General features: G+C 41.7%; 1 protein-coding gene across 2 annotated transcripts in view; it reads left to right on the top strand.

Moving 5' to 3' along the window:
* The window catches only part of CFH (complement factor H), a 919,877-nt gene that overhangs the window by 564,589 nt on the left and 335,232 nt on the right, over window positions 1-20,056 (top strand). For both annotated transcript variants that reach the window (XM_077276558.1, XM_077276556.1), the window contains exon 16: window positions 18,411-18,590. In XM_077276558.1, coding sequence (XP_077132673.1) covers window positions 18,411-18,590 — 180 coding nt within the window. The remainder of the gene's footprint in view (window positions 1-18,410; window positions 18,591-20,056) is intronic.

Genomic DNA, 20,056 nt, shown 5'->3' with positions numbered 1-20,056 from the left:
GAACAGGTGAACTGAGAAGACAAAGCTTGCAGGACACCAGTACCACAAGAGACCACCGGGGGAGCCCACGAACCGAATCACAACAGTGCAGCTCCTTGCAGATGATGCCTCCATTCTTTGAAAGCCGCAATAATAGCCAGCAATTCCTTGTCTCCCACGTCGTAATTCTTCTCTGCTGAAGTTAGTCTATGGGAAAAGAAAGCACAAGTATGTAGCAGACCCTTCTCTCCAGTTCTTTGGGAGAGAATAGCCCCCAAAGCATTATCAGAAGCGTCCACCTCCACAATGAAAGAAAGTGTTGGATCTGGGTGTATCAACAGCGGTGCTGATGTGAAACAGATCTTAAGCCGATGAAAAGCTTCTTGAGCCTGTGATGACCACTTAAAGGGCTTTTCCTTCTTTGTCAAGGAAGTAATGGGATGGACAATATCAGAAATATTTCGAATGAAGCGTCTGTAGAAATTTGCAAAACCAATAAAACGTTGGACTTCCTTAACATTCTTGGGTACCGGCCAGTCAAGGATAGCCTGAATCTTACCAGATTCCATGTTCAGCCCCTGGGGAGAGATGATATAACCTAAGAACTGTATCTCAGAATGATGGAACTCGCATTTGTCCGGCTTAATATACAGATGGTTCTCTTTCAGACGTCTTAAAACAGTTTTGACATGTTCTTAATGTTCCTGTAGAAAGTCAGAAAAGATTAGTATATCGTCCAAATAGATCACTACAGACTGGTCCAACAAATCTCTGAAAATGTCATTAGCAAGGTGTTGAAACATTGCAGGGGCGTTACAAAGCCCGAAGGGCTTCACAAGAGATTCAAAGTGTCCATACCGGCATCTGAATGCTGTCTTCCACTTATCCCCTGGACGAATACGCACCAAATTATAAGCCCCACGAAGATCCAGTTTAGAGAACACCTTAGCATGGCGGACTCTTTCCAGTAATTTGGGAATCAGAGGCAAAGGGTAACGGTTTGGTACGTTTACCTTATTGAGTTCCTGATAGTAAACACAGGGTCTCAGGGTCCCATCCTTCTTCTTTACAAAAGAGATAGTGCCCCTGCTGGTCAGGAAGAAGGATGCATGAAGCCGTTGGCCAGATTTTCATCAATATACTCCTTTAAGGCTTGAAGATCAGGTGCCGCCAAAGGGTATACGTTACCAAAAGGAATAGGTGCCCCAGGAAGCAACTCAATGGGACAGTCATAATGCCTGTGTGGAGGAAGCTGATCTGCATTCTTCTTGTCACAGATGTCAGAGAACTCTTTATATGCTGGAGGTAAAGAAAATACCTGTATATGTGGTTCCGTAGCCGTGGACTCAGGGACAGCTCCTGTTAACGCTGAGTTGCTCCTTGTTGGAAAGATAATCTCCTTGGTCTCCCAGTTGATAATTGGGTTCTGAGAACGCAACCAAGGAATGCCTAAAATCACAGGAAAATGAGGAGAAGAAATTAGCAAGAAAGAAAGTTGCTCCTGATGATAAGGCACCAACAACATTTCAAGGGGTACGGTCTCCTGATCCACAGGCCCAGAGATTAAAGGTGACTCATCCACTGTTTCCATGGTAATTGGAGAGGCTCTTTGCTGAATTTCGATACCATGTTCCTTGGCAAATGCAATATCCATGAAATTGCCACCTGCACCAGAGTCAATCATAGCTGCATTGGAAATCCACTGTCCTGAACACAGGATCTTAATAGGGAGAGAACAGTGGGAGTTCTTTTCCTTAAGCTCCTTGGGGGGTGAAGTCATAGAAAGTGAATGGAATACAGCGTTTAAAGGCAGGCTACATTCAGAGATGTCAGATTCATCATCACAGTTGTCATACTCCCATACTGCTGCTAGCACTTTGTTAGGCTGTCTAGGACACTTAGTACAATTGATCAAGAAGTGGTCAGACTGGCCGCAGTAGAAACATAGACTTTCACGAAGGTGATGCTCCCGGCGCTCATTGATCTCGCGCCTCTGAACGGAATCAATTTGCATGGGCACCTCCTCCACCTCCCGAGATGTTTTACCTGCAGGCTCTTTGGAAGGAAGGGAAAAGTTAGAAATACGGTTTTATGCAGCAAACCTCTCCTGCCTACGCTCAGTGAGGCGAATGTCAATTTGCACACAATGCTGTATAAATGTCTCTAGCTCTTGTGGTGACTCAGAGCGAGCTAATTCATCTTTTACAATACTAGACAGACCCCTTTTAAAAATAGGCAATGTGCATAAGTGTCCCAATTGGTATCTACCGCTAATCTCCTGAATTCAGTAGCATACTCAATAACAGAATGTTTTGCCTGGCGTAAAGACAATAAAGCAGATTCAGTGGTTGCACGGCGATTAGGATCATCAAACATTAATGAAATAGCGGCCAAGAAATCATCCACGTTATTTAACCGTGGGTCACGAGACTCAATCATCGGATTCGCCCAGGCGAGCGCTTGTGCGGTCAGCAGCATTATTACACACAATACTTTGGATCTATCATTAGGAAAATGGTCAGCATGCACATCAAAACATAGCATGCATTGATTCACAAAGCCACAAAATTTGTCGCTATCACCATTAAATCTAAATGGGGCAACTTAGGTGGCTAGCTGGTGGCGGTTGCCCAGAGGGAAAAGTTGCTTGTGCAGCTATTTGCGTGCTTATGTCCTGAAAAGCCCATCAATACTGGGACTCTATGCCAGCAAGTTTGTTTTCCTGGGCTGCCATGCGGGTGCTTAAGTCCTGCAAAGTCTGTCCAAACACTTGTTGATTGTGTTCAAAGCTTCCAAACTTCTTTTGCAGACCTTCCACATCTTTCTGCAGTGATCTAATTATGGAAAACACCTGCTCTAGTCTGCTTTCTGCAGTCATTGTTCCAGCAGTCTCCTTTTTTTTTTTTAAGGCTACAGTATCCTGTAATAATCATAGGGGATAACTCAGGAGACTCTTTGCGTGGAACAAGACAACTACAGGACACAGTTTTATAAGTGGTAAAGTCTATATTATCACACGGTGATTCAAACATGTGCAGAGAGAAACTGAAGTCCACAACACTTGGTGTAAATATTAAATGCAGCATAGCAGTCTATAGGAAACTTCAGAGGAAAATGCAATCACGCAGAAAGTCTATGAAGCACAATTATTCTTGAGGATACTTGACACGAATAAGTCCTTGCTTAGTCCAAAACACAGATAAATATGCTTATTAGGCAGTTCAAATAATATCTTAGCTCAACCAGGGAGGCCTGGGTAATAGTCTCAGATTCTTGCAGAGCAGCAACAGCTTACATGTCCAGCAAATGCAGATGGAAGTAAACACGAGCAGCAGATGAAGGGGGATTACTGGAACTGGTGTATGCAGCAGGAACTCAGAGCAGAGTAGCAGGATAACCCCACAGGTTCACAGGAGCAGGTCTATAGCCAGGGAATAACCAGAGGTCAGGAGCTGGATGCAAGGCAGAATACTATAGCACAGACTGAAGGCTGGGGAGGAGTTTTATAGCAGGAAGACACAGTGCACATGAGACCAAAGACGCCATCTTGGAAAAGGGCAGTAATGCACAAAAGGTAATAAAAAATGTTTAGAGTCCTGACAGCTACCGCCCCTAGAACACCAGGGTGAACATGTTCTATGCTGTTACAGCCAGTCAATTTTTTGGCATGGGTGTCTATGATCTCCATAAAAAAAGTTTAAAAAATGTACCCCCCATGGGGAAGTGTTTGTCAGCCCATACATTTAGTGTATGTGCATTATGAGTCTAGGAGACCTGCTCCTTTGTAATGAGACTTTTTTATGAGGCCCTCCTCCACGTTTCTTCCAAGGGGGGATTGGGGTGTGTGCAAATTTGGGTCAAGGTGGCCCTTGAATTCAATGCATAAGGAAACTGTATGGCAGGACCAACTGAAGACTGTGAAGTGGGTTTTCCTGTGGCCATCCAGTACCTGGGTTCAAAGGCTTATTGGGGTGCATATGACTTAATAGCAGGGCGGGCCTTGCATTCAATGCAACATTTTTTCAGGAAGCCCTCCTGTACCTCTCATGAAAGGAGTATTGGGGAGCGTTGTAATTATTGGCAGCCCAGCCACTCACTGCATAGGCAATAAAAGCATAGGAGATTCACCGTTTAATAATGGCCCTTTAAGAATATTAATGCCGACTGATGCCCCTCTAAAAATAGGCTTTGTGACTTTAAGAGTCCCTCCTTCATAAATGAAACAAGATGTCTCCTTATGTGTCACACATCACATGGACAGCTAGGGTTGTTAAATGTTACAATGACATTTCCCAGTGAATGCATATGTAATGGTTGAAAGCAATGTTAAAGTTGAAAAACGCATTACAAACGCTGCGCGTGAACATAACCCAAGTGGTGGAGAATCATTTTGGTCTGGAGTAAATTATTTTGCCTTATATATAAGTCATTAGCTTGGAAAGCTTGTACCTTAACATATTTCCCAGCAAAATCCATTTTCGTTAAGTTTTTGTATGTTTTTTGGTGCACCTGTAAAAATGGTGTGAAACTCTGACAACATTGTTTACAGCTGTGACCTAGGAGTCAGAAATGCTTCCAGGGGCGATCCCCATGATGTTCCCGTGTCATTTGAGCAGTGTTTCCATCTTTTTCTGATGTTTTTAGACCTTAAAGGACCCCCAGGGGGATCACGGTAAAAATACTCGGGTTTACCATAGATTTACATTGGGCTCGTTGCTCGGGTCAAGTACCCGAGTATTCCAATTTGCTCGACCGGACCAACGACCATCCGAGCATTTTAGTGCTTGCTCATCAATATTTATGACCAAAACACAATTGTCTAATATAGTATATGAGCCTGTTGGGTTTATCTAAAGATACCTTTCATATACTAATTAGTTGCTGATGAGGTGTGGAGATGTTGATTTTCACCAGACCAGCTATCCCATTAATCATTCTTTAGCAGTGATTTGATTTGCATGAGCGGTGTCAGGAATGGCTCATTGAAAGTCTCTGCCTCCTTGACAATTCACTTTAAAGCTGGGGTACGCACACCTATCATTGTTGGTGCACTGTGCATGCCCAGGGCAGTAGCAGCAGTAATGCAGGACTTAACAGCCGTTACTGCAGGCTCTTTACGAATCTCGTGGTTGCCTGGGTCCTACATAACTGCTGCATCCCTGGGCATGCTGAGCATGTCGATGATGCTGTGAATGTAATGTATACCCGGCTTTCCTGTTCATTTCTAGGTAGGTATAGATTTTGCCAACAGGCAGCAGTCGTGTCACTCTTTGAAATCATGTCCCTCATGCCCACAGGGATGTAATAAAATAGTAAGTTGGACAATTAGTGTGGGTAAACCATTGACTTCACAGAACAAATAGCGACATTGAGAAGAAGATAACAGGATCACTAAATACACGCTATCAGTTTGGGGGGCCTATGGAAGCTGACAGGTACTGTTTAAGTGACAAAGATGCAGATCTGCCCACACATCAACAGATATTCAAATTTCAACTTCAAATTTTCACCACTCCCTCTCAAACATCCAAAAAGCACAAAGGTACCTTATTATAATCCTCCCTGATTGCCTGCAGCTTCTGGTACTTCTATGTTAAGGTCCTTCTGCATGGTTTGGGGCATACTTTAGAGGCGCATACAATTGAAAGCTATTCAAAAAGTCAGCATACGGTAAATCATAATTATTTACAAATTGGCAAAAACAAATAATCCTTAGTCAAAGACTTTTAAAATATATCTTTTATTTTTCCGTCTAATAACAGGAATTTAAATGCAATAAAAAATGCAATGGTTGCTAAATGGGCTATATGGGATACAATTTGAATGCTCCAAGTCAGATACATGCAGGGCATCTCTTTGTCTGATCAGGTAATTCGCTAATAGCTATAACAACTATGATTTATTGTCTTGCTTGTGCTGCCTCGTACCTACACTGCCTGTATCCTCCAAGTAATTTCTTTAAAGAGATGGCAGAGAAAATTGCAGAACCACTAGCCATAATATTTGAAAAATCATGTGACGGGGGCACCAATGGGAGTGTCTTTTGATGCAATTCCGCCAGCCACGAGTTAAATGCAGCTGTCAGAGATTGACAGCGGCATTTAAATACTTAACAGATATGCAGCTGTTAGGAGCATATGACAGCTGATAAGATCAGCTGTCATGTGCCAGGAAAGATGCGGGCTCCGTGCTGGAGCCCACATCAAATTCAAGGAGATGACTTTGGACGTAGCTATAAGTTCAAGGTCGTGAAAGGTCAGTATGATTGCAGTGACATCAAATTAGTATTTTAGTTTTTCTTTCTAAGCAAGCAGTGAAAAAAATTAAGAAATTTTGAAAAACTAACAACAAACTAAGTTTATGCTGCTGATATTATTATTATTATTATTATTATTATTATACATTTTACTTCTATGCTGCCGGCACATTCCACATCCCTTTACAAATCAGAGGTGATGTGCAAAATAAGATATTAAGGAGTAACACATAATTCAAGACATACCAAGAGTAGAAAAGGCCCTCCTTTTAAGCTTACAAACTACTGTATAAGGAAATATGGATGACGCAAAATGAAAAAAAGGCTTACATTGTATAATCCAGCCATGATTAACATAGGGGCATTCAAATGATGCTGCATAAATCAATCATCTGTCACTAAATGTAAAAATACATGTCATGATTCTGTTGTCTGATAACTTGAGGCCAGGTGCTCCTACTCTGTCCCTAACGGTATGGGCACTCAAGCAATCTCTGCTCCCCAGGTTACTTCTGATGGTGAAGATGATAGGGCCACATACCTTGCTTTGCTTCAGAATGAGCCCTTATCTATCCCCTCCCCCTACCAGGGAAGTGGGGAGGAATAGTGTATGTTAATACAAAAACCAGACAAACAAGTAAGGACGTATAGGGATAAATGAATATGTCAATCATACAAAATATCCACTCATAGACAACAGAGAGAAACACAGAAGAAAATAGGAAGCTAAACATAATAGTATATGATGGGTACTATGCACACAGCCAAAAAACACCAAGCAGCAATCACAGAACAACTCTCCAAAATGCCTCTACCGAACTCCGAATGCTCCACTCTTTCACCAAGCAGTACAAGTCTTAGCACTATCAATCCGGGTTGCCAGAGGCAAGAATATATAGGAGAGGGGAGTGGCTGATACTGTACAGCTGAGATCCTTCATGCAGAAATCTACAGAGACTCAAAGCTGAACAGTTTAACCCCTGCACTGCTGAAAGAATCCTGCACCATTTAATATGAAGGAGAAATGAGTCTATTCAGTGCAGGACTGCGTAAATTCATAGTTCTGGAGATGGAGGATGGAGGTGGGATCTTTGGATTATAGAAAAAGTTAGAATACAGATGAAGAAAGGACAGCGCTACTCCAGAATGTGAAGAAAGCAATCTACATTTTATTCTGCCTCCTGCGGCAATGTTTCGGTCCGAGGACCTTTTTCAAGCACAGTACAAAAACATGTTTCAACCACCATTATATATCTATAACCACACCCCTTAATTAAGCAGTGCCCAATAGGTGACCATCTCCTTTAAACAAATACACAATATAACCAAATACAGTATTACAAATATAAAAACAATCCCACAAAGACAGTCCCACATATATCCCATTAACTAACAGAGTCCAGCTAACCCTGATCGCTCCCAAAGATCCATAAACATCCATAAATCACATAAAACGTACCCAGCTCCTGAAAGGTAAACAAGACACATCGCACCTATCAGGAAAGTGCATCAATGATTACCATGGTGATAAAGGCGTATATGGAACAGAAATCATCCAATCACACAAATAGGTATCCACATCCTATGACCGGCCCATAGCCGGCATACACTGCGCAGCACCGCGTCAGCCCATAGGATGTTCATCCGGTCCGTCAGTCCTCAACACCGGAAGTGACGACGTATCATCGGAAAGAACCTATTGCGCATGTCCTCCCAGCCCTTAGCACCAGAAGCGACGACATCTCATCGAAAGAAGCATATTGCGCATGCCAAAAGTTCAGCTCCAATTGCGTTGTACATGTCCATGGGATTATACTGCTCAGAGGCTGCACTGCGCATGTCCACATTGTCATAGTGACATCTCACTGAAGGAATCCCATTGCGCATGTCAGGGATTCATTCCATATATGTCCATAAGCTCCATTGCGCACATCCACGTTGTCATCATATTGTGCACGTCCACGGCTCAATTATCTCCAGTGTCAGTGTATATAACAATAATTGTCCATAAACACATATTGCACATATCCAAATTCCATATTGCGTCAGTATTCATGCATATAGCCTCTAGTCCTCAATTAACACTCCATATATAGGATATCTCGGGGCTCCATCAGATATTCCTGGACCCGACGTTGTGTCACATGTAGGGGTACCTATTAGATCTTATTTAATAATAATTAAGTTATATTAGATATTCCATTATTCCATTCGACCCCATGTTATATGGTGCCTTCATGGTATACAAATAGATAGATAAACCGATATCAACCTTTTCAGGATATAGGCACACCTGTAATATAATGTCACAAAATAATCTAAGTACAACAACCAACACATAAATAAAGAAGAACAAATAAGAAAAAATAATTCACATAAATACTACCAGTATCATATAGGATATTTATCAATTCAGGGAACTGGTATGTCAGGACTATCAAAAAAATATCACATAAGACCAATATATAAGAGGTTAAAAACAATATACCGATTTATACACCACAAAGATCACATTAAAAAAGACAACTTTGCTGATATTCAATATTTAATCCCTTAGGAGAAAGTGTATCAAGCTCATGTATCCATTTGAGTTCTTTCCTCTTAAGGATAGCAACACGATCCCCTCCCCGTCTTAGTATAGGGACGTCGTCTATAACCCTATATCTGAGCTGGTTCACTGAATGTTTCATCTCATGGAAATGCTTTGGTACCGGTAGGTCAATGAGCTTTGTCCTAATTGTACTTTTATGTTTAGAGATCCTTGTCCTGATCTCCTTTGTGGTCTCGCCCACATAATAGAAGCCACAAGGGCAACTAAGAACGTAGATCACAAAACTACTCTTGCATGTATACCGTTTCTGGATCATATACTTTTTACCGGTATGGGGATGATAGAAACTTGCCCCTTTCACCATATTATTACAACATGCGCATCCGAGACATGGGAAATTACCCAAGCTCGGACGACTCAGAGTAGTTTGCAGATCCCTCTTTGAACTCCCCACATCTGATACTACCAATGCATCCTTAAAATTTCTGTTCCTCCTATAGGAAAAAAGAGGAGGTTTCTGAAATTCCTTGACATTAGCATGTCCCTTATTAAGCAAAGGCCAATGTTTGCGTATTACATCCGAGATCTGATTACTATGCCCATTATAGGCTGTAACAAAAGGTATCCTCTTTTCCGATTCTACAGCAACCTTAGGGGTAAGGAGCTCATCCCTATTCTTGGATAATGCTTTAGATTTAAACTTAACCAAATCAGACTTCGGGTACCCTCTCGCGAGAAACTTTTGACACATTTCATCCAACCTCGTGTCAATCAAAGTATCATTGGAGACAATTCTTCTAACTCTCAAAAGTTGACTCCATGGGAGGGATTCCACCATTCGTCGCGGGTGCTCACTTGAAAAAAGTAACAAATTGTTCCTGTCTGTCTGTTTGACAAACAGATCAGTACACAGCAACCCATCACTTTTATATACACTTGTGTCCAGGAACTGCATCCTAGTCTGAGAACACTCCATTGTGAAACCCAACCCAGGGTATATATTGTTCAAGAATAGATGAAAGAGCTCAAGTTCATCCCGATCACCGTCCCATACCAGGAAGACGTCATCAATGTAGCGCCGCCAGCCCCTGACAAGGCCCCAGAATCGAGAACTGTACACGTATTCGCCCTCCAGGACAGCCATATAGATGTTAGCATAAGTGGGGGCCACATTGGACCCCATGGCTGTCCCGCGGCGCTGCAGGAAGTATTCATCCCCAAAGAGAAAAAAATTCCTCTCAAGGACGAACTCCAGCAGCGCCAGGACGAAACGTGCACAATCTGGAGCCATGTCGGAGCCGCCAGCGCCACACCGACAGCCGACAGCCCCCTGGCATGCTCAATGGACGTATACAGTGAGGTCACATCAAAGGAAACCAACCATGTGGAATCCTCAACCCGCACATCCCTCAGTGATCCAATAAAGTCACTAGTATCTTTAACATAGGATGGCGCAGAAACTGCAAACCTCCTTAGTAGGTGATCTAAAAAAATCGCCACTTTGTTACACAGGGAACCCCTACCCGACACAATCGGGCGACCAGGAGGTCTCCGAAGGTCCTTGTGGATCTTCGGAAGGGCGTACAGAACGGGAACCACCGGGTGTTCAGTTTTCAAATATTCCACCAGCTTGGCATCAATCAAACCATTGGTGTGTGCCTCTTCTATTAATGTATCTAATTCCACCTTGAACCTCTGGGTTGGGTTCACCTGGAGCCTCTCATATACATCAGTGTCCGAAAGCTGTGACCTGATCTCATCCACATATTGGGCTGTATCCATCACCACCAAGGCTCCACCCTTGTCGGCAGCCTTGATGGTGATGGATTTGTTGCTTCTAAGGGTCTCAATTTCCCTACGTTCCAAATAGCTCAAATTTGAACGACCCCTTCTCCTCCCTTTTTGCTTTAATTTGGCAATATCTGCCTTTACAAATTTACAAAAAGTCTCCACAACCGGATCCTGTACCGGAGGTATAAAATTACTCTTATTGTAGAGACCACATTTATCAAGGGAGAGATGTGTATGAGATTCTACGGGCACAGCCTTCTCTTTGTCTGAAAAAAACAACGCCAATTTCAGCCGTCTGAAGAAAAAGAACAAATCATTGTCGACATTAAACCAATTAGTGTTACTCGTAGGACAAAAAGAAAGACCTTTGGACAGTACTTTCACCTGCAAATCAGAGAGGGTTAATGAAGAAATATTTACCACCAGAGAAGACGCTCCATTCACTTCCTCTTCCCCTTGGATCTGGTCACCGATCCCTGGTTCTCTCTTCCGGTGTTTCCTGCCACCCCTGTGGCCACTCCGTCTCCTTGGGGTGTCCCCACCCCTTTGGCTAAAAAACGAGATGCATCCAAATTCACCACTCTACCATCATCAGTGGAATCAGATTCACCCCCTGTGAAACCAAAAGTTGTTTGTGCATTCATATTCCTACGGGGTCTCCTTGTTCTCTTAGGAGCACCCCTAGAACGTCCAGAACCAGGCGATGATCCTCTTGGCAATGAATTTCTGAATTGCCACCCATAAACTCTGCCATTATTATAATCATCCAGATCTCTAAACCATTTAGATCTTTTGGTGTCCTCCAGTCCAGTTTTAAACTTCAGAAGGTTTTCCTCCATTTTAACATTAATATTTCCAAAATCATCGACTGGAATGGCAGATAACAGGGCAGTTCTCGTCTCATCCTGTTTGATCTTTAAGATCTCGATTTCTTTTTTCAGAAATTCTATATTTAGCAGCATGATATCAAATGCATATTTATTGCCTATCGCCTCAAACTTGGCACAAAACTGCACATTGTTCGGCATCAGGGTAGGCCTTAAACTAGACCTTAATCCCCTGGGGATTCTCTTGGCCTTAAAATATTCAACCAATGTACCCGTATGTAGCTCCAGAGAGATGATTTTTCTTCTTTCCACCTCCCATCTCGCTTTCAGCATCTCAGCAGAGGGTTGTTGTAAATATGAATTATCAGTCCTAGTGTCCGATATAATCCTTGCAGCATCCTCATCGGTATAGAAAAAACAGGCAGATGCTGGTTCACCACCACCACCAGCACATATATCCATAATTCAAAATTGTAAAGGATGCAGGCCAAACGTGACCCATACAATGCAAATATTCTTCAATAGTTGTAAGGCCGCACCCTAAAATAGCATAGTCTCTCAGGACTCAGAAGCGCACGTCCTTACCAGGGGGTCCAGCCCAGTCCATAATTCAGAATACAGATGAAGAAAGGACAGCGCTACTCCAGAATGTGAAGAAAGCAATCTACATTTTATTCTGCCTCCTGCGGCAACGTTTCGGTCCGAGGACCTTTTTCAAGCACAGTACAAAAACATGTTTCAACCACCATTATATATCTATAACCACACCCCTTAATTAAGCAGTGCCCAATAGGTGACCATCTCCTTTAAACAAATACACAATATAACCAAATACAGTATTACAAATATAAAAACAATCCCACAAAGACAGTCCCACATATATCCCATTAACTAACAGAGTCCAGCTAACCCTGATCGCTCCCAAAGATCCATAAACATCCATAAGTCCTGAGAGAGTCCTGAGAGACTATGCTATTTTAGGGTGCGGCCTTACAACTATTGAAGAATATTTGCATTGTATGGGTCACGTTTGGCCTGCATCCTTTACAATTTTGAATTATGGATATATGTGCTGGTGGTGGTGGTGAACCAGCATCTGCCTGTTTTTTCTATACCGATGAGGATGCTGCAAGGATTATATCGGACACTAGGACTGATAATTCATATTTACAACAACCCTCTGCTGAGATGCTGAAAGCGAGATGGGAGGTGGAAAGAAGAAAAATCATCTCTCTGGAGCTACATACGGGTACATTGGTTGAATATTTTAAGGCCAAGAGAATCCCCAGGGGATTAAGGTCTAGTTTAAGGCCTACCCTGATGCCGAACAATGTGCAGTTTTGTGCCAAGTTTGAGGCGATAGGCAATAAATATGCATTTGATATCATGCTGCTAAATATAGAATTTCTGAAAAAAGAAATCGAGATCTTAAAGATCAAACAGGATGAGACGAGAACTGCCCTGTTATCTGCCATTCCAGTCGATGATTTTGGAAATATTAATGTTAAAATGGAGGAAAACCTTCTGAAGTTTAAAACTGGACTGGAGGACACCAAAAGATCTAAATGGTTTAGAGATCTGGATGATTATAATAATGGCAGAGTTTATGGGTGGCAATTCAGAAATTCATTGCCAAGAGGATCATCGCCTGGTTCTGGACGTTCTAGGGGTGCTCCTAAGAGAACAAGGAGACCCCGTAGGAATATGAATGCACAAACAACTTTTGGTTTCACAGGGGGTGAATCTGATTCCACTGATGATGGTAGAGTGGTGAATTTGGATGCATCTCGTTTTTTAGCCAAAGGGGTGGGGACACCCCAAGGAGACGGAGTGGCCACAGGGGTGGCAGGAAACACCGGAAGAGAGAACCAGGGATCGGTGACCAGATCCAAGGGGAAGAGGAAGTGAATGGAGCGTCTTCTCTGGTGGTAAATATTTCTTCATTAACCCTCTCTGATTTGCAGGTGAAAGTACTGTCCAAAGGTCTTTCTTTTTGTCCTACGAGTAACACTAATTGGTTTAATGTCGACAATGATTTGTTCTTTTTCTTCAGACGGCTGAAATTGGCGTTGTTTTTTTCAGACAAAGAGAAGGCTGTGCCCGTAGAATCTCATACACATCTCTCCCTTGATAAATGTGGTCTCTACAATAAGAGTAATTTTATACCTCCGGTACAGGATCCGGTTGTGGAGACTTTTTGTAAATTTGTAAAGGCAGATATTGCCAAATTAAAGCAAAAAGGGAGGAGAAGGGGTCGTTCAAATTTGAGCTATTTGGAACGTAGGGAAATTGAGACCCTTAGAAGCAACAAATCCATCACCATCAAGGCTGCCGACAAGGGTGGAGCCTTGGTGGTGATGGATACAGCCCAATATGTGGATGAGATCAGGTCACAGCTTTCGGACACTGATGTATATGAGAGGCTCCAGGTGAACCCAACCCAGAGGTTCAAGGTGGAATTAGATACATTAATAGAAGAGGCACACACCAATGGTTTGATTGATGCCAAGCTGGTGGAATATTTGAAAACTGAACACCCGGTGGTTCCCGTTCTGTACGCCCTTCCGAAGATCCACAAGGACCTTCGGAGACCTCCTGGTCGCCCGATTGTGTCGGGTAGGGGTTCCCTGTGTAACAAAGTGGCGATTTTTTTAGATCACCTACTAAGGAGGTTTGCAGTTTCTGCGCCATCCTATGTTAAAGATACTAGTGACTTTATTGGATCACTGAGGGATGTGCGGGTTGAGGATTCCACATGGTTGGTTTCCTTTGATGTGACCTCACTGTATACGTCCATTGAGCATGCCAGGGGGCTGTCGGCTGTCGGTGTGGCGCTGGCCGGCTCCGACATGGCTCCAGATTGTGCACGTTTCGTCCTGGCGCTGCTGGAGTTCGTCCTTGAGAGGAATTTTTTTCTCTTTGGGGATGAATACTTCCTGCAGCGCCGCGGGACAGCCATGGGGTCCAATGTGGCCCCCACTTATGCTAACATCTATATGGCTGTCCTGGAGGGCGAATACGTGTACAGTTCTCGATTCTGGGGCCTTGTCAGGGGCTGGCGGCGCTACATTGATGACGTCTTCCTGGTATGGGACGGTGATCGGGATGAACTTGAGCTCTTTCATCTATTCTTGAACAATATATACCCTGGGTTGGGTTTCACAATGGAGTGTTCTCAGACTAGGATGCAGTTCCTGGACACAAGTGTATATAAAAGTGATGGGTTGCTGTGTACTGATCTGTTTGTCAAACAGACAGACAGGAACAATTTGTTACTTTTTTCAAGTGAGCACCCGCGACGAATGGTGGAATCCCTCCCATGGAGTCAACTTTTGAGAGTTAGAAGAATTGTCTCCAATGATACTTTGATTGACACGAGGTTGGATGAAATGTGTCAAAAGTTTCTCGCGAGAGGGTACCCGAAGTCTGATTTGGTTAAGTTTAAATCTAAAGCATTATCCAAGAATAGGGATGAGCTCCTTACCCCTAAGGTTGCTGTAGAATCGGAAAAGAGGATACCTTTTGTTACAGCCTATAATGGGCATAGTAATCAGATCTCGGATGTAATACGCAAACATTGGCCTTTGCTTAATAAGGGACATGCTAATGTCAAGGAATTTCAGAAACCTCCTCTTTTTTCCTATAGGAGGAACAGAAATTTTAAGGATGCATTGGTAGTATCGGATGTGGGGAGTTCAAAGAGGGATCTGCAAACTACTCTGAGTCGTCCGAGCTTGGGTAATTTCCCATGTCTCGGATGCGCATGTTGTAATAATATGGTGAAAGGGGCAAGTTTCTATCATCCCCATACCGGTAAAAAGTATATGATCCAGAAACGGTATACATGCAAGAGTAGTTTTGTGATCTACGTTCTTAGTTGCCCTTGTGGCTTCTATTATGTGGGCGAGACCACAAAGGAGATCAGGACAAGGATCTCTAAACATAAAAGTACAATTAGGACAAAGCTCATTGACCTACCGGTACCAAAGCATTTCCATGAGATGAAACATTCAGTGAACCAGCTCAGATATAGGGTTATAGACGACGTCCCTATACTAAGACGGGGAGGGGATCGTGTTGCTATCCTTAAGAGGAAAGAACTCAAATGGATACATGAGCTTGATACACTTTCTCCTAAGGGATTAAATATTGAATATCAGCAAAGTTGTCTTTTTTAATGTGATCTTTGTGGTGTATAAATCGGTATATTGTTTTTAACCTCTTATATATTGGTCTTATGTGATATTTTTTTGATAGTCCTGACATACCAGTTCCCTGAATTGATAAATATCCTATATGATACTGGTAGTATTTATGTGAATTATTTTTTCTTATTTGTTCTTCTTTATTTATGTGTTGGTTGTTGTACTTAGATTATTTTGTGACATTATATTACAGGTGTGCCTATATCCTGAAAAGGTTGATATCGGTTTATCTATCTATTTGTATACCATGAAGGCACCATATAACATGGGGTCGAATGGAATAATGGAATATCTAATATAACTTAATTATTATTAAATAAGATCTAATAGGTACCCCTACATGTGACACAACGTCGGGTCCAGGAATATCTGATGGAGCCCCGAGATATCCTATATATGGAGTGTTAATTGAGGACTAGAGGCTATATGCATGAATACTGACGCAATATGGAATTTGGATATGTGCAATATGTGTTTATGGACAATTATTGTTATATACACTGACACTGGAGATAATTGAGCCGTGGACGTGCACAATATGATGACAACGTGGATGTGCGCAATGGAGCTTATGGACATATATGGAATGAATCCCTGACATGCGCAATGGGATTCCTTCAGTGAGATGTCACTATGACAATGTGGACATGCGCAGTGCAGCCTCTGAGCAGTATAATCCCATGGACATGTACAACGCAATTGGAGCTGAACTTTTGGCATGCGCAATATGCTTCTTTCGATGAGATGTCGTCGCTTCTGGTGCTAAGGGCTGGGAGGACATGCGCAATAGGTTCTTTCCGATGATACGTCGTCACTTCCGGTGTTGAGGACTGACGGACCGGATGAACATCCTATGGGCTGACGCGGTGCTGCGCAGTGTATGCCGGCTATGGGCCGGTCATAGGATGTGGATACCTATTTGTGTGATTGGATGATTTCTGTTCCATATACGCCTTTATCACCATGGTAATCATTGATGCACTTTCCTGATAGGTGCGATGTGTCTTGTTTACCTTTCAGGAGCTGGGTACGTTTTATGTGATTTATGGATGTTTATGGATCTTTGGGAGCGATCAGGGTTAGCTGGACTCTGTTAGTTAATGGGATATATGTGGGACTGTCTTTGTGGGATTGTTTTTATATTTGTAATACTGTATTTGGTTATATTGTGTATTTGTTTAAAGGAGATGGTCACCTATTGGGCACTGCTTAATTAAGGGGTGTGGTTATAGATATATAATGGTGGTTGAAACATGTTTTTGTACTGTGCTTGAAAAAGGTCCTCGGACCGAAACGTTGCCGCAGGAGGCAGAATAAAATGTAGATTGCTTTCTTCACATTCTGGAGTAGCGCTGTCCTTTCTTCATCTGTATTCTGAATTATGGACTGGGCTGGACCCCCTGGTAAGGACGTGCGCTTCTGAGTCCTGAGAGACTATGCTATTTTAGGGTGCGGCCTTACAACTATTGAAGAATATAGAAAAAGTTAGTCTTAGGTCATTAGCAGAGTGGACAGCCTTGGCAGGGTGGTAGACATAAATGAGGGAGAAGAAGTAGGGCTGTGCATAATTGTGAACAGCTTTGTGGGTGAAAGTAATAAGTTTATATTGTATTCTGTAGCAAATGAGCAACCAAGTTTGACTGGCACAGAATGGAGTTATTGATGTAACAGCTGAAACTAAATATTACCCTGGCTGCTGCATTCAGGATAGATTGTAGAAGGGAGAATTTAGTAAGAGTTGTAGAAGTCCAGACGAGAATGAATCACAGCAACAGTATAAGTTTTCGCACAGTCAAAGGTAAGAAAAGTTTGAAATTCTTGAAACTTTTTTGAGGTGCAGGTGATCGGAAATAGGATATAAATAGTGATGCGCAAAGGTGCTCTTATAAGGTGTTATCTAAGCATGCTTGTGTGCCAATAGAGTATCTTCGGCATGCTCGAAAACAATGTTCGAATAGCCGTATATGCAGAGTTTTATGTTGTAAGCATGGACCTATAATGGATGAAGTCTTTGGACAATTTTTTTTTTTCATAGATTTTCAGCACACCCAAACACCGCTAAAGTAAACACATATGCGGCATGTGCCAGGGTAGCCATTGTCTGTGCTAATTCAGAACATGAGGAAGATGAGATTGGGGCTGATAGTGACTGTAAATTCTTCATCAAGTGCTACGTACTGATGGCATTAAAATTTCTGTATGTCTGAAAGTTAAGCGTGTTATGGTAAGAGAGTGAGCGTTAGTAAAATCACACACTAAGCAAAGTCAAGAGAAGACCAGGCCCTGGGACTGATGACATTAGACATTGTGTTATCATGTTTTGAGACCTGTAACATTTTGTATTTCTATTTCCAAAAAAAGAAAAATGGAGCTGAGTGATGGGTTATTTTTTCAATGGCAAGCTGACATTTGTAATGAGAACATTTTGGGGTAGACAATATTTTATCATTACTTATTGCATTTTGTGACAGAGCTGCATTAAAAAATGGAAAATCTGACATTTTTTTATTTTAACTTGTATTATATGTTTTAATTAATTTAATATTTTGGATAGATTGAACTTTTACAAATGCAATGATACCAAATGTATTCATTTTTAATTATTGAAAGTGATTTGTATTTATGGGGTAATAGATAAAAAAAGAGGCTCTAACTCTTAAATTTGTCCTTTTAAAGAATGCACTCAATTTTTTAACATGATAAAAAATGATATTTCAATAAGACAACAAATGTAGTGTAAACCTAGACTGAGATTATTAAGCATAAATACTTAAGAATAAGTTCTATTTATTTTCCTCTAGAAAATAGAAAGAAATGTGCTCGTGCACATAATCCAAAATTTGCTGAAATCACAAATCTAAAGGAAGCTTATTACAGCAATGATGAAGCTACCATAAAGTGTAACAGAGGATACAAGATGTACGGCAATGCAACAATCCGCTGTATTGACGGAATATGGGAACAACCTCCAGAGTGCTACGGTAAGTTTATTTTGTCCTTTAACATATATTTTTCATATATAGACATTTTTAAATACATATACATATATATATATATATATACTTTAAATGTTGTTCTGATTAATTTTAGTCGATTAGTTATCTTTATTGAAAAGCCATCAAAATATTGCCAAAAGTCAACAAAGCCTCTTATTACTTCAATAATACTTTATGTACCTGCTTATTCAGAATGTGCTATTCAAAAATATATTTATTTTTAACATAACTGATGTAAAACATGAATAGTGAGAATCAGACAGATGTCAGTGATTTTTCACAAATGCAAAAATGGTCCTATTGTCATCAGTGTTATCCAATTTTCATTAATGCTTGGTCAGTGTGTCAGTCTATACCATCACCAGTCATTCACTGATGTTAATAAACAAAAAGGAAAAGGCTTCTCCTATCGATTGCAATGGTAATTACAGAGAGTTTATGGATTTCAGATTGATGACATCAGTGTGCAGACTGTGATTGTCATAGACGTATAGACTTAGGCCGGGGTCACACTTGGAAGTGCAATGCAAGAAACTCACGCAAGTCTCTCGCACCAATACCCGGCACTGCCACCGGCACTCGGGACAGGAGAGTGTGGATGCATGTGTTTCTATGCACCATGTATTTCTATGCACCATGTATTTCTATGCAGCTGAACGCTCCGGTCCCAAGTGCCGGCGGCAGTGCCGGGTATTGATGAGATAGATTTGTGCGAGTTTCTCGCATTGCCCTCGCAACTGTGACCCCGGCCTTAAATGCCCAATTTTGATCAATGACTCATAAATGGACATTTCTCAGAGTTATTTTCTGAATAACTGGTCCCAAAAAAAAATTTGCTTGATTTTATAGAAACATGAGTGCATTTTCAAAGTGAATTCGGTAAACCCATTGGGACTAAATGAGAATTTAGTTTTAGCTGTGTTTCTTTTTATTCAACAGCCAATTATGAGACCATTTTGATTTGAAATATAGTATAAAACATTTAACAGCTATTTATTATTAAAAATCTGGTATTTATTCTCATGCAATAACTTGCTATATCTTACTTAGTGATGAAAATTAGTGTTCTCCATAATATTTAAGGGGAGAAGAATTTCTTTTTGTTATAGATATGATTGTAAAAATCATTCAAGTTCTCATACTTATCATTGTGAATACTGAAGCAAGGCTAGCAATCTATTAAACTTTACATGACCCTTAGTCTACCGTCTCACAGTGGCACTTTTGTCGCTACGACGGTACGATCCGTGACGTTCCAGCGATAGCCATACGATATTGCTGTGTCTGACACGAAGCAGCGATTAGGGACCCTGCTGAGAATCGTATGTCGTAGCAGATCGTTTGGAACTTTCTTTCGTCGCTGGATCTCCCGCTGTCATCGTTGGATTGGTGTGTGTGACACCGATCCAACGATGCGTTCGCTTGTAACCAGGGTAAACATCGGGTTACTA

This window comes from Ranitomeya variabilis, chromosome 8 (assembly GCF_051348905.1).
Source record: "Ranitomeya variabilis isolate aRanVar5 chromosome 8, aRanVar5.hap1, whole genome shotgun sequence".
NCBI lineage: Eukaryota > Metazoa > Chordata > Amphibia > Anura > Dendrobatidae > Ranitomeya > Ranitomeya variabilis.
The sequence above is the reverse complement of the archived record's forward strand: the minus strand, read 5'-3'. Positions and strand labels throughout refer to the sequence as shown.